Source organism: Stegostoma tigrinum, chromosome 40 (genome assembly GCF_030684315.1).
Source record: "Stegostoma tigrinum isolate sSteTig4 chromosome 40, sSteTig4.hap1, whole genome shotgun sequence".
Classification (NCBI taxonomy): domain Eukaryota; kingdom Metazoa; phylum Chordata; class Chondrichthyes; order Orectolobiformes; family Stegostomatidae; genus Stegostoma; species Stegostoma tigrinum.
The window spans coordinates 7,778,321-7,793,341 of record NC_081393.1 but is presented as its reverse complement, the minus strand read 5'-3'; the positions used below and the strand labels follow the sequence as shown (position 1 = coordinate 7,793,341).

Below are 15,021 nucleotides of genomic sequence, written 5' to 3'. Positions count from 1 at the left end.
ATCTGTGTCCCCGTAAAGCGGGCAGTCAGCATGCTGGGCCTTTGCACTGTACCAGCAGGCTCTTTAGAATTGCTAACCCTTCCTAATCCTGCACTTTGTCTGGAGCACCATCCTCTACATTAGTGTAGCTGCCTATGCTTCTGCAGGGAGGTACAGGTGGTGATGACTGTGTGCTGCTCCTCCAGTGTGGCTGCTGCTCCACAGGGTTCTCTGAGCTCTGCGAAGACAGCAGATGGGACATTATCATCAACTAGCACACATATCCAACTGCATTCCACTTTGGCAGTTCAGGCACTATTGGAGCATTTGTGTGCAGTAATTTGAATTGGACATATTCATCGAACACAACAGGCAAATCACAAAGATTTCTAATTGACATGGAACTTAATGTCATTTCCTTATGATATTCAAACCTCCAAAAGTCCATATCAATCTCTTACACTCTGTTCCAAACTAATCCATGACCTTTTTCTCCACGGTTAAAGAGGTTTAAGAGGATAAAGAGTTTGAAACACTGAGATTTACCTGCGAAAGTTCCTTTTGCAGTCAAAGAGGTTGCGGAGTGATTGTGATTTTTCTCAAAAGCGGAGGTGCCTCAGCCTTGCAGCTGATGCTGGTCCAGGTTAAATTCTCTGATTCATTTTCAGTCTCTCGTATCACTACAGCTAACAGCTCTTGCCATTCCAATTAGGGTTTTATTGACCACCAAATCCAAAAATCAACCACGACCAGCAGGTAGAACATGAGAAATAGGAGCAGGGGTAAGTTATTCAACTCCTTGAGCCTGATGTGCTGTTCACTTAGATCATGGTTGACGTTGAGCTATTCAAATAGGAAAAAGCAGCAAACCTGAACAAGAAGCATAGAACTGGGCTTCAAGATCCAGGTTACCAAAATGTATGGTCTGTACCTTGCCAGCAGACTGAAATTTAAGCAGCTCTAAAATAGAGGACAAAGGGACAGTCCAATATGCTTTAGTTGCATATGGAATCAGAGGGTTTACAACTGAGTAAAATGTCACATAAATCGAAATACACTTGCACTGAAATGAAAAGTGGCCATTTACTGTTAATAGTTATACATTTTCTGGATGGGAGCAAGGTAAAACAGTGGTTATGCCATTGAATATGTAATCAGAGGCTTGACTGGATGATTAGCTGATGTGGATTTGAATCCCATCACGGCATCATAGGAATTTAAATTCAGTAAATCAAACGAATTTGGAATAAGAAGCCAACCTTGCTAATGGTGATCACTAAACTACAGAACTGAGGTTAAAAAATAAACTGATGACCTTCAAATATGGAACTTTGCTGTACTCAGCCAATCTGGTAGATTTGTGACTCCAGTCCCAGTGTCATGTGTGGTTGATTCTCAAGTACTGTCTCAAATGACCTATCAGGTCAGTTAGTTCTAAGGGGCTGAGTGGCAAAACCCAGAGGTCTTGAATGAGTGAAAAAATAAACACTTATTGAGAAAAGTCAATCTTCAGATGAAGTCAGTTTCAAAGGTCAGCGATATTTGAATAAGGGTGTATAAATGTCACATCTGTGTCCAGAGGTGAAAGCATAGTTGAGATGGTAGTGATACATAGCTGAAGGCAAAGTTCCATTTCCTGAAGGACATGAGAATTGCAGTTTGATTTCCCACATCTATCCAGCAGGAAGGTTTTGAATATATTAAATGTAGGCATGAGCAAAGCATTGTTGTTGGAACCTAAAATGTAATTATCTGGGAAAGTTGCCAAATGGAGGTTGACAGAAGATACACTTTAATTAAATTATAGAAAGAATGTTTACTGCCTCATTCCTCCTGGACAAACAAGAGACGTCCCATAATTATGCAGCTTTCCCTTGTCTGAAATTGTGACGGATGAGCACAGAGATACAAATAGAACAAAATGCTTTTGTGAATTGGACAGTGCCTTTCAATGAGTTGGAACACAAAGACATTTTTGCTGACAACAAATGAAGTGGCGTAATTAGTCAGTAAATGGAATTTTCCTTGAATTCTATTAAAAGGCAAATGTAGTATAAGGATTGAAGTAAAGTTGATATAAAATCATGTGAATTTTTAGCATGAGTTTAGCTCAGGAGGAATCACATTTCTCGAAACTGCAAGATAGATATATAGAAGTTGTAGCACAGGAACAACTCATTTGGCCCAATCAGTGCATGTTATGGTTTACTCTCTAAATGATACAAAAGTTCAAATCATATCTCTTTGACTTGTTCAAAATCTTTTCCATTTTATACTTAACCAAACAAGATTTGAATGTTGACGTAGTTTGTGCCACAGTCACAGTTTTAATCCTGCAAATAAATAAACAGTTCGCTCTGAAACAAGATTTCCTTCGCCTCAGCTCCAAATCTCAATTATACAGGGCACTGGTGAAACCACATCTGAATACTGTGCACATTTTTGGTTTCCTTTGTTAAGGAAGGATGTAAATACACTGGGCATCGTTCAGGGGAAGTTTATTTGAGTAATACCTGGAATGAGTGGGTTGTCTTAAGATGATAAGTTTGGATAGGCTGCATTTGTTTCCTCTGGAGTTTGAAAGAGGGGTGACTTGATTGAAGTGTACGATATATTTGGGTTCCAAAAGGCAGTTGATCAGGACCTGCCTATTCGGCTAGTTAAGATGGTAAGTGCTAATCGGATTGGGAGTAATATTTTACTCAAGATCAAGAAGTGACTTCCCAATGGAAGACAAAGTTGGAAGAACAGGGGCACTTACAGAATGGCAACCTTATAATGAGTGGAGTGCCAATAGGAACACTAGTAGTGCCACAATTAGTTACAATCTAAAGACTTGGATGACGGAAGTGAATACATAATCATCATGTTTGCAGATAACACAAAACAGGTGGAAAAGCAAGTATTGAGAATGACACAAAGCATGTACAGTTTGGGCTGGTACTGTTTGGAGGCGGGGAGAATGAGAGGAGATGCAATTGAAATATTTTAATATTTTTTGGAGACTTGCGAGGCTCGATGCTGATACATTGTTTCACCTTATTGGAGAATCAGAGGGCATAATCGCATAGTGTGAGATCGCTCAGTTAAGACAGAAGTGAGAAGGGATTTCTTCTCTCACGGAGTGAATCTGTGGAATTCTTTAGCACAGAGGACCATAGAGCCTAGATCCTTAAGTATATTCAATGCTGAAATTAACCAATTTTGGATCTGCAAGGGAATCAATCGTTATGGGAATAAGGCAGGAAAGGGGAGCTCAGGATGAACAAATCAGCTATGCCCTCACTGAATGGCATAGCAAACTCAATGGGCTGAACGGTCTAATTCTGCTCCTACTTTTTTTTAATGATCTGGTCCTCAATGGTCTTGACAAGGTGGACATGCATAGGATGTTTCCTCTTGTAGGTTAGTTTGAAAACAGGTGACGTTGTTTCAAAATTAGGCATTGCCCTTATAGGATTAGGGATGAGGAGAATGCTTTTCTCTCAGACAGTTGTGTGATTTATCAACCATGATTGAACACGAGAGCAGACTCGATGGGCCAAATGGCTTACTTATGTTTGTATATCTTATGGACTTTGGAACCATTTGGTGCAGAAAGATGTGGAGGCAAGGGTCCGTGATATTTTGAAATCAGAGGTAGACAAATTCTTGTCAGCCAGGGACACCAAGGTTAGCCAAAGTGGATGGGAATGTGCAAACAAAAGCTGATCAACCATGATCTGACTGAATGGCAGAGAAGGCTGCTTGGGTTGAGTGGTCTAGTTCTGCTGCTGCTTTGTATGGTCACTCCTGCAACCAGATGAACCAGTCACTCTCTTTGTGGGGTCATGCTGTGAACATCATGGCAAATGTTTCTGACTACAACAGGCATAAAAACAATTCAACCCCTTTGAATGAAGTGTCTTATGTTTCTCTCTGATAAAATGTTATATAAAAATGAGAATGCTTTTTTCTTTTATCCAATCAAGTCCCCAGCAGGTACTGACAAGGCCTACTTTTTATCCATTTTAAAAATGAGTTATTTTTCAAAAAGATGCTGGCAGCCTGACTCCTGCTGCTCACAGATCTAAAGCTAAATATCAACGCTATATGATAGCGAATTCTACCAGGTACTGGAAATCCAGTTAAACAATCCTGCTGTGCATGTGAAAATCAAATAAAAATACACAACTGAATGATCAGAGCCTAAGTTGCAGAAACAAAAACGCCTTTCAGGTAATGGTGCGCATGCATAATCGAGAGGGCATTGTAAAAACACTTTGTCGGGGAAGCAAGAAACATATTCACTGAGCTTCTTAGATTATATCTGTCTGTGGCACATCAAAAACTGCTCCTTACCTTAGCAGAAGGGACTCCCTCGGGGGGACGACAGTGCAAAATGATCTTTCCTTCCAGGGGAACCTCTTTTGCCTGGGGGTCTTGTTCAAAATTTTTCCTCAAATCTGTTGGACAAAAATAAATGGTGTGAGCCTAGTTTACTTTAGAACTCTGTGACTGATTTTCACTCGCAATGGGAGATTTAGTTTCTAATCCCACCGTGACTCTTTTATGAACTCACAGTACTTTCAATCAAAGGAACCTAAGAAGTATGAGCAGTTCATTTGTAATGTCTTGGCAACTAACATCACAGCTCACTTTTAATTAAAACCCCGTCTCCCTAACCCACAATTGTTCTGTTCAGTCATTTTTCACTTTGTGTGTTCATTGTTATGACCTTGAATACCTTGCCTAGGAAGATAGTTCAAGCACATTCAGCGTAAATTTCCATCTGAAATGGGTAAATATTTGAACAAGAAGAAGAAAATTGCAGGATCATGCAGATAGATTGGGACAAATTGCAAAGCTTTTAAAAAAAATTGCCAGAGATGTAACGTGCCCATCAGCCTCCTTCTGCTCAGTTTCATTCTGTGATTCCAATCATTCCAAGAATTGAATGTAACTGAATTGCAATTGATGAATACAGTTTCCAAGAACATGATCATAAGAAATGAGGAGGCAACTTTTTAAAGAGACCAAGCCTTTTTTTAATACACAGTACTCAGACATTTGATGTAAAGTAAAATGACCCATTGCAATCTTCGCAAGGTAACAAAGGATGGGCAATCAAACGTCAGCCTTGCCAAAAGGCATATTCCAAGAATTAAATAAAAATATTACATTTTGGTGCTTTCCTAGGAGGAAACAGACAAAATGCTCACATGTTATGCTCATGCACCACAAAAAAGGGATTTAAAAGCCTCAGTTTATTTTGTTTGTGACAGACAGTGATGAGCTCTGGTGTGCCATCCAACTCATATTTATTGGTCAGTGTTAAGAGAAGATGGCCATATTTTCCATCAAGCTTATTCTGGCTATCTGTACAGCAACCCCATCAGTCCCAACCTCTGCCAGTTTATTACCTTCAATTGCTCATTCAATTATTGTTTTGAAACCATTCATTGACTCCCCTTGCACTAACTTGAAAGGCAATGTTCTGGATGTGACTTTGCTCGCTGAGCTGGAAGGTTCGCTTTCAGACGTTTCGTCACCATTCTAGGTAACATCATCAGTGAGCCTCTGACGAAGCGCTGGTGTTATGTCCCACTTTCTATTTATCTGGTTAGGTTTCCTCGGGTTGGTGATGCCATTTCCTGTGTTGGTGATGTCATTTCCTGTTCTTTTTCTCAGGGGATGGTAGATTGGCTCCAAATCAATGTGTTTGTTGATGGAGTCCCGGTTGGAATGCCATGCTTCTAGGAATTCTCGTGCGTGTCTCTGTTTGGCTTGTCGTAGGATGGATGTGTTGTCCCATTCAAAGTGGTGTCCTTCCTTATCTGTATGTAAGGATACTAGTGATGGTGGGTCATGTTGTTTTGTGCCTAGTTGATGTTCCTGTATCCTGGTGGCTAGCTTTCTGCCAGTTTGTCCAATGTAGTGTTTGTCACAGTTCTTGCAAGGTATTTTGTAGATGACGTTCGTTTTATTTGTTGTCTGTATAGGGTCTTTTAAGTTCATTAGCTGCTGTTTTAGTGTGTTGGTGGGTTTCTGGGCTACCATCACCAATGCAGGAAATGACAGGTGAATTGAACTGTTGTGCCAGACAGGCTTAGATCAAGACCTTCAGTTTATGATTGTCATTGTTCAAAGAACAAGTGGATCGACATTGATCTGAATCCTCAAAGACAGCAACTGGCTTACAACAGTAATTACTTTGTGACACTTTCGTAACCAAGAAAATTAATGAATCACCACATTTACCACAAAATTCACAGGAGGTCTTGTCCCTTTCCAAAGTGTGACTGCAAATAAAACTTCTGGACTGAATTATTTGCATATTGAGCCTTATTACGAGTGAGTACCACAATTGACTTTGATATCCCAACATGAGGAGGTCAATAGAAATAGCAACATGTCTGACGTTGTAATTAGAGTGAGATCATTTGTTTGGAATTTCATTATAAATGGTATTGAAGCACCTCGCAGTATAATATATGCATTTTCCTATTGTAATTTCTGAAAGGTCATTTTAAGAAGTTTTTCCACTGCACTGTATGCCTGACATGGAAAGTATTTGTAAATATCAAGAGAATGACAACTATATTCAGGTACCACTGAACATGCCAGAACTTGGAGACAAGTTGAATTTTATTGCAAATTATGAAATTTTCAAGTTTTGTAATGCGCTTTCACAAACATTAGAAATGAACTATATTTTGGGGAAAGGAATGTTTGCTGGGGTTTCAGCTCTTTTCCTCAAGGCCCAAATGCTGACCGTAAGTACTCTGTTCTGAATCATCAGCAACATCCTTTTTGATTATATCTTGCATATATCCATCTCACTCAGAACGTGACTAGGCAATGCACTACACAACAGGTGGAAGAAAGAAAAATCTACACGATGAAGGCTTGATTACTATATTTGGAGCACGGCCTTTGAATTTTAAAATGCTAACATGTCTGTTCTCACCATAGAAATTGCCTGACTTACTGCATGATTTCAGCCATGTTTGTTTCAGCTTTTTGTCATCTGCGGCATTTGCTGCTGGTCCTTGGGAATGTGTGGGTATTTGCAAGGACCAGCTGCAAATATGGCCTCGACAACTGGAACTGCAATTGATGGATCCTGACCATTTTTAATTATAGCTCCTCGCTCTTTGTCATCTCCAACATTTTGTTGGAACACTTAAGCCCTGTAACACACAGCAAGAAGCTCCAACTGAAATTGGTCAGGGTCCACTCATTGAATTGATGCTAACTGATGGGGCAGCCTTTTCCAGTGGTGGCACAAGATGGGTGCCCATCGCCTTTTAGCAGCATAAATATGTCAAAGAAGATTTTCAGCTGCAGTGACAGAATTAAAATGCTGAGTTTAGAATTAAAGAAAGATCACAAGTTATGCTCAAAGCCACTATTGTCCTACGATAAATCCATGGTAACTGGGATCAAAGAATGTGACAAATTAATATACAGGTGATTCTACACAAACCCACAGCTTCAGACGTCTGTAAGTGGCAGTCTGATAAGAGATGGCTGGAACAGGGAAGGCCAACATTTTTTAGTTCAGCAAGAACTGAAAGAAGAGTATGATCCCATGAAAACAGAGACAAATAATAAAAGGAGAATGAGATGACATCTTATAAAACCTGAGGAGTTCAGACGAGTTTACTGAACAGTAGAAGTCATTGCGTTTCAGTCTTATTAATGGAATCTGTATAGATGTTGCCTTATTCATCAAAAGAGATTGTGTTGAAACATTTAGAGTAAAGTCAGTAAATTTCATTGTAGTAGCAATCCCAGATGTAAAACAGACTTGCAGACATGTCAATAGAAGGAGTTATAGTTGTGGCTGCAAGATAGGGGGCAGTGTTTACCTGACCTTCCAAGGTCAGGTGAGACAGAAGCTGCTCACAAGTCATTGACTTGGCCTAGGTGAACTGAAGGTTGGGGTGGAAGGTGTTGGTGAAGTGGATGAACTGTTCGAGTTCCTCTGGGGAGCAAGAGACGGCGCCGATACAGTCATCAATGTACCGGAGGAAGAGGTGGGGTTTGGGGCCTGTGTAGGTGCGGAAGAGGGACTGTTCCACGTAACCTACAAAGAGGCAGGCATAGCTGGGGCCCATGCGGGTGCCCATGGCCACCCCCTTAGTCTGTAGCAAGTGGGAGGAGTCAAAAGAGAAGTTGTTGAGGGTGAGGACGAGTTCAGCTAGGCAGATGAGAGTGTCGGTGGAGGGGGACTGGTCGGGCCTGCGGGACAGGAAGAAGCGGAGGGCCTTGAGGCCATCTGCATGCGGACTGCAGGTGTATAGGGACTGGACGTCCATGGTGAAGATGAGGTGTTGGGGGCCAGGGAATTGGAAGTCCTGGAGGAGGTGGAGGGCGTGGGTGGTGTAACGGACGTAGGTAGGGAGTTCCTGGACCAAAGGGGAGAAAATGGAGTTTTCTGGGCCATCTCCAGCACATCCCTCACCTTCCTGGACCTCTCAGTCTCCATCTCAGGCAACCAGCTTGTAACTGATGTCCATTTCAAGCCCACTGACTCCCACAGCTACCTAGAATACACCTCCTCCCACCCACCCTCCTGCAAAAATTCCATCCCCTCTTCCCAATTCCTCCGCCTCCGCCGCATCTGCTCCCGGGACAAGACATTCCACTCCCGCACATCCCAGATGTCCAACTTCTTCAAGGACCGCAACTTTCCCCCCACAGTGATCGAGAACGCCCTTGACCGCGTCTCCCGTATTTCCGGCAACACATCCCTCGCACCCCGCCCCCGCCACAACCGCCCAAAGAGGATCCCCCTCGTTCTCACACACCACCCCACCAACCTCCGGATACAACGCATCATCCTCCGACACTTCCGCCATTTACAATCCGACCCCACCACCCAAGACATTTTTCCATCCCCACCCCTGTCTGCTTTCCAGAGTGACCACTCTCTCCGTGACTCCCTTGTTCGCGCCACACTGCCCTTCAACCCCACCACACCCGGCACCTTCCCCTGCAACCGCAAGAAATGCTACACTTGCCCCCACAGCTCCTCCCTCACCCCTATCCCAGGCCCCAAGATGACATTCCACATTAAGCAGAGGTTCACCTGCACATCTGCCAATGTGGTATACTGCATCCACTGTACCCAGTGTGGCTTCCTCTACATTGGGGAAACCAAGCGGAGGCTTGGGGACCGCTTTGCAGAACACCTCCGCTCGGTTCGCAACAAACAACTGCACCTCCCAGTCGCAAACCATTCTCACTCCCCCTCCCATTCTTTAGATGACATGTCCATCATGGGCCTCCTGCAGTGCCACAATGATGCCACCCGAAGGTTGCAGGAACAGCAACTCATATTCTGCCTGGGAACCCTGCAGCCTAATGGTATCAATGTGGACTTCACCAGTTTCAAAATCTCCCCTTCCCCCACCACATCCCTAAACCAGCCCAGTTCGTCCCCTCCCCCCACTGCACCACACAACCAGCCCAGCTCTTCCCCTCCACCCACTGTATCCCAAAACCAGTCCAACCTGTCTCTGCCTCCCTAACCTGTTCTTCCTCTCACCCATCCCTTCCTCCCACCCCAAGCCGCACCCCCATCTAACTACTAACCTCATCCCACCTCCTTGACCTGTCCGTCTTCCCTGGACTGACCTATCCCCTCCCTACCTCCCCACCTATACTCTCTCCACCTATCTTCTTTACTCTCCATCTTCGGTCTGCCTCCCCCTCTCTCCCTATTTATTCCAGAACCCTCACCCCATCCCCCTCTCTGATGAAGGGTCTAGGCCCGAAACGTCAGCTTTTGAGCTCCTGAGATCCTGCTTGGCCTGCTGTGTTCATCCAGCCTCACATTTTATTATCTTGGATTCTCCAGCATCTGCAGTTCCCATTATCTCTGAATAAAGGTTGCTTGTGCTGCTGAATAAAGAAATCAAGACTCCTCTTTGATATTTCTCCCCATAACAGAAACACAACAGAGTACCTAACAAAAACTGACACACTTCCAAAGACCCCTGCAAGTACTGGCATAATCCAAGGCAACCCCTACAGAGACTATCACCATCTGAGGACTCCATGCAAATACTGGCAACTCTCAGGGGCCCACTGTAAATCCTGATTACACTTCTGGAGGACCCCTATAAATTCCAAAATGCTCCAGCTTCCTCGTTACTGTATCAGGTACACAGAGACAAACAGTTTGGTTATTGTAAAGAAAAATCTGCAATATTTGTCTGCTGAAATAATAAGTGCTCAAGTCAACAATTACTGGGGAATGAATGATGAAGGAAATAAATACTTGCTGACTGGGCCTGTATTAAGCCATGACTTTATGCATATCTGCGGCACAGGGTTATGAAAATGATTCACTCCTGTGGTCATTTCAGGTGTGTTGTTTTTGAAAATGGGCCAAGGGAAAGGAATCAGTACTACTTCTTTTTTAAATACCCTGCCCAATCATTCTTTACATCAAGTCAATGGAAAAAAGAATTAAGACAGAAGTAAAACTGGCTCGCAAATAGCTATCAAGCAGCTTGAATTATCCGCTCACAGAGATGAATTTCACCACCACCAGGAATCTAGTTTCAAACATCTGTATTATACAAAGCAGGCTCTTTATTGCACTGAACCAAGCATAGAACGGAAATCTTCCACCTCATTTCAGGGTGGCATTTATCTCTTCGAGTGCTTATTCTGGACTGCAAGTCATTACAAGTCTGTCAAAGTGCAAAAAACAGGCCTATGCATTATTCAGCACCTGTAGTCTAATGCTGCAGACGGCGGTTACTCATACTCTGTAATTCACACATTGTTACAGTGTGGAATTATTCAGGGAGAATCACAATTTGATGGACTGCCCACCCTACAGCAGGCAGACCTAGATGGCCTGCATCACAATAGGTTAACAGTGAAGTTCAATCTTTCAGTTTCTATGTGAGAGTTGCTGAAGTGAAACATTTGGTCATCAGTAATCACGTTTTTTTGTCTGCTTACATGCAATTCGGACCGTAGCTTTTCTGCTTTTCGTTGTTCCCTGTTGACTCCAAGCCACACAAAGACACCAGTAATCTTCTGGACCATGAAAATCTTCCACTTGCTGCCGAGAAACATTGATAAGGACCTCTCGAACACTCAGGCCTCCAAAAGAAGAAGAAAACAAGCACAACGTCATTGCAAGTGAACTGACCAATCCATTTGTGTGAAATAAAATCAGACAATGCTGCAAGTACACAGCAGGTCAGGCAATATTTCTGAAGAGTGAATGTGTACTAATCGCTTGGATCAATGGCTTCACATTTGTCAAACTGCACCATTAACTGCTATCCTCTCACTCTCTACGGATATGCCTGAACTGCACAACATTTCCAGCATTTTCTCTTTTTATTTCAGATTTACAGCATCTGCATAGTTTTAGCAACACCGAAACACAGAAAATGTCAGGCACAGAAGGAGGTTTGTTGGCTCAGAATGTCATTGCCAGCAGAGAAACAGCGATCCAGCCAACCACCACTTGGTCAATCGACCTATCAATTGTGTCACTTCATGCATTCGTCCAAATGTTTATGGAAATGTGGTAAGAATTTCTGACTTGACAAGCTCTCCAGCTAGTGAACAAGGAGATTAATACTCAACTACCCCCTCTAATCCTTTTCCTAACTGTTTTAAATCTGTCATCTGGTTATCGACTCTATGCAGGTGAATTTACTATGCTAAATTGCCAATATTGTCCAGGGAAGTGTATGCTAGGTGGATTAGCCGTGAGAAATGCAAGGTTACAGTGGTAGGGTCGGAATAGGTCTGCGTGGGATTCTCTTTGGAGGGTTGCTGTAAACTTGATGGGCTGAAAGGCCTGCTTCCACACTGTAGGAATTCTATGATTCTCAGTTAGCATCTAATGTGATCTGACGGAATATGTGAACAGGTGATCCATATATTATTTTGGGGTTAATTGGTTGAGAATTGGTTTCAAATATGGAGTGTTTGTAATCTGAGGGGCTAAGTTTTACGGAATGTGGTTAACTTAAATAATGCCCTCACCATGGGCACTATCTTGGACTCTGTTATCTCAGTTACCTTTTAGCGTTTAACACTCTCTGCTCATGGAAATAATCCTTTCCTAAGCAGTCTGTCTGGGCCCCTCATAATATTATACACATCAATTAAATCTCCCCACAGCCTTGACTGTTACAAAGAAAACAATCCCAGCCTATCCAATTTTTTTCCTCAGTGCTAAAGTTCTCAGTTTCTGACAATATCCTTCATGAGTCTCCTCTGTACCCTTTCTCCTTGCTGCAATGCAGTGACCATAATGTGTGTTTCATATCATTCTAGCATCACCTCAGGGAGCAGAAATGGAGAAACAGAACAAGGCTGAGAGGCGAAAAATAGGCCTTGAATGTAACAAAATCCCGTTGGAGTCCAACATGTTTAGTTCAGTCACTGCCAATGAAATAGATAATTCGTTCAAATACTTTGTGATCAGTGACATATTTTTGACCTCAGGGCTGCTCAAGTAGGCACAGTGTGTGAACAACTAGCTCCATTGTCATTGCTAGGATTTCAAGCAAATGCAAAGATATCTCAGGAAAAGAAGTGCCTGAAATAGTTAGAGAACAGAGATAATTTCAAGAATCAAAAAAAGGTCTTCCTGATATGATGGGGCCTGCACTGAATTGCAATCCAACTCTGTGTGCGTAAGGCTCTCTTCCATGTCTCAGTCCATGCCTTCCGCGCCAACCTCTTCATTAGGGACAAGAGGCCATTATTCCCACACACACATGTTCTGACATGTCCTCACCTTGAAATCACTCTGAACTAGGCAGCTTCCACACAGAGCACGAAACAGGGTGATCCAGGGCTTCCCTCTATTTGTTTACCTCACTATATGCCATCCCTTCTTGTTGAAAGCTTTTTTTTCAACAGGCTTTTGATGTTTCATTCAGTGTGAATACGTTCTGGAACCTTTTCTGGACTGCAAACATTCCAATGTGAGTGACTGGCCAGATCATGATCTTGGCACTCAGCTATTCGACCTCAGCTGTGACTAAGTGTGGGCCTCCAGGATGTGTTTTATTGTTTAGTCCTCAAACAGCAAGGTATCTGTTTCTGAAGTGTGACCATTTAGACATTGTTACACCTTTCGAGCAAATGTGACATTTTGTTAATGAAACCTGAAACCACAGAATGTTATCTGCTTGTGGCTTACACACGAACGAGGACATTAGTACATACTATCTTATTGACAGCATACTGGTACATCAACAGCATTTCTGGTTTTACTATTGCAGGAGAAATATACATTGCAGCAGATTTCAACTCCAGGCTCGGAATTGGGAGGGCAACTTTACTTGATCCTGCTTTTACAGGGGATCTGGTTCACTTCAAAAGGACTGCACAATTGTAGTCCCCCAAAATATATTACACTCTGCCTCCGAGCTGCGTGATATTAAGCAACATTGACCAGAATTTCAGCATTTCTCTGTTCCTGAGGTATGAAACTTTTTTCTATCCCGGGAGATATAAGTGTTGACTTTCTGATCTTCGCAAAAGTGTAAATGGGGAAATAATGGAAAATAGATGGGAAACAGACACACATGAACGCAAGAATTAGCAGCAGAAGTAGGACATTCAGCACCTTGTGCTGATCTGGTTTTCGCCTCAACTCCACTCTCGTGACTGGCCACTGTAGCCCTGACTAACCATCAGTCAAATATCTCCAATTCAGAATCAAATATATTCAAAGATCCATCCTCCACTGCTCTCCAGGAAAGAGATTTCCCTGGAACAAATACTATCAAAGGAAAAAAAAATTCCATTTGTCTCAGTCTTAAGTGGCAGCTCTCTCATTCATAAGTTGTGTCTCCTAGTTCCTCCCAAGGGGGAAACATTCTTCCCAAGTCGCCTCAGGATCTGAAATGTTCCAATAGAGAAACAGGAAGTGAAAGATATAAAGAGAAAGATAGAGTGGCAACATTCTTCACCAAGATATTGAACTGGCAATATCAGTCAGTGAATTATATCCCGAGCCACAGAGATTGATGGCTAAATTCACACTTTGCAGGAGAATGTGATGTCAAAATTGTTTTCACTTCTGAATCTGGCCATCATTAGGCAACAGTTACTACCTTCAGATTTTCACACAGACACTTCCCTTAAATGGTATGGGGACAGGGTTCCATAAGCAACTAAGGGTGGCAGGTAGGTTGTCAAAGCTGGAAGGCTGATCCGAGGTCATCGAACCGCAGAGGAGCAGCAGGAGAAGTAAACTGCTCAGAGCTAAAGAACGGTATCTCATTTTCTGCTTGGGAACCCTGCAGCCTTCCAGGGTTTTGAGTTCTAAAATTTCAGGAACAAATTACCGTAGATGCTCGAATCCATGCTGAAAACTAAAAAAAAATGCTGTTGATCACAGCGGGTCAGGCAGCATCCGTGGAGAGACAGCAAGCTAATCAGCTAAGGTGAAGAGTCATCTTAGACTGGAAACATTAGCGAGCTCTCTCTCCACGGATGCTAATTGACCCACTGTGATTTCCAGCATTTTTGTCTTAAATAATTTTAGGACCTCAGCTCCTTCTCCAATGTCCTTACTGCAACCTCCACTCAACAGGTCTTGTCATCACAAGGGCTGCTTCCACAAATGACCCACTGTCAGACACTAATGACCCCTCTTAGCAGCTATTCATTCTCCCAGGCTGACCTTTGCCCATTCGTTTGTCTGCCCAACTGTTTTTTGTCTTTCTCTCTGGGCTCCATCACCAGCTATTGTCTATTCCTTCCCTGACTTTCCCTTCTTCAGCATAAATAGCAACATTCTCCTAGCTCCAATCAGTTCCAAAGAAAGCATCACTGGACCCAAAATGTAAACTTTTTCTTTCCACAGATGTTGCCAGGCCTACTGACTTTTCCAGCAGTTTCAGTTTTTGTTAACTGCTGAGAGGTCACTGAAAATGTCGAGGTGCCCTCAACAGTTTTCTGAAAGTGCAAATAAATAAATGTATAATCCAAGAAGCAGTCAGACCACCACTAGTTAAAGACTTGGGGGAAATCCCTTTCCAGGACAGCTTTTGACTG

General features: G+C 42.8%; 1 protein-coding gene across 5 annotated transcripts in view; it reads right to left on the bottom strand.

The window, feature by feature from the left end:
- LOC125448094 (netrin receptor UNC5D-like) overlaps positions 1–15,021 on the bottom strand; it is a 487,552-nt gene that overhangs the window by 135,094 nt on the left and 337,437 nt on the right. For 4 of the 5 annotated variants that reach the window (XM_048523119.2, XM_048523121.2, XM_048523123.2 and 1 more), the window contains exons 3-4: positions 10,945–11,088; positions 4,321–4,424 (exon numbers count right to left, since the gene is read on the bottom strand). In XM_048523119.2, coding sequence (XP_048379076.2) covers positions 4,321–4,424; positions 10,945–11,088 — 248 coding nt within the window. The remainder of the gene's footprint in view (positions 1–4,320; positions 4,425–10,944; positions 11,089–15,021) is intronic. The other variant, XM_059641110.1, reaches the window with a different exon arrangement.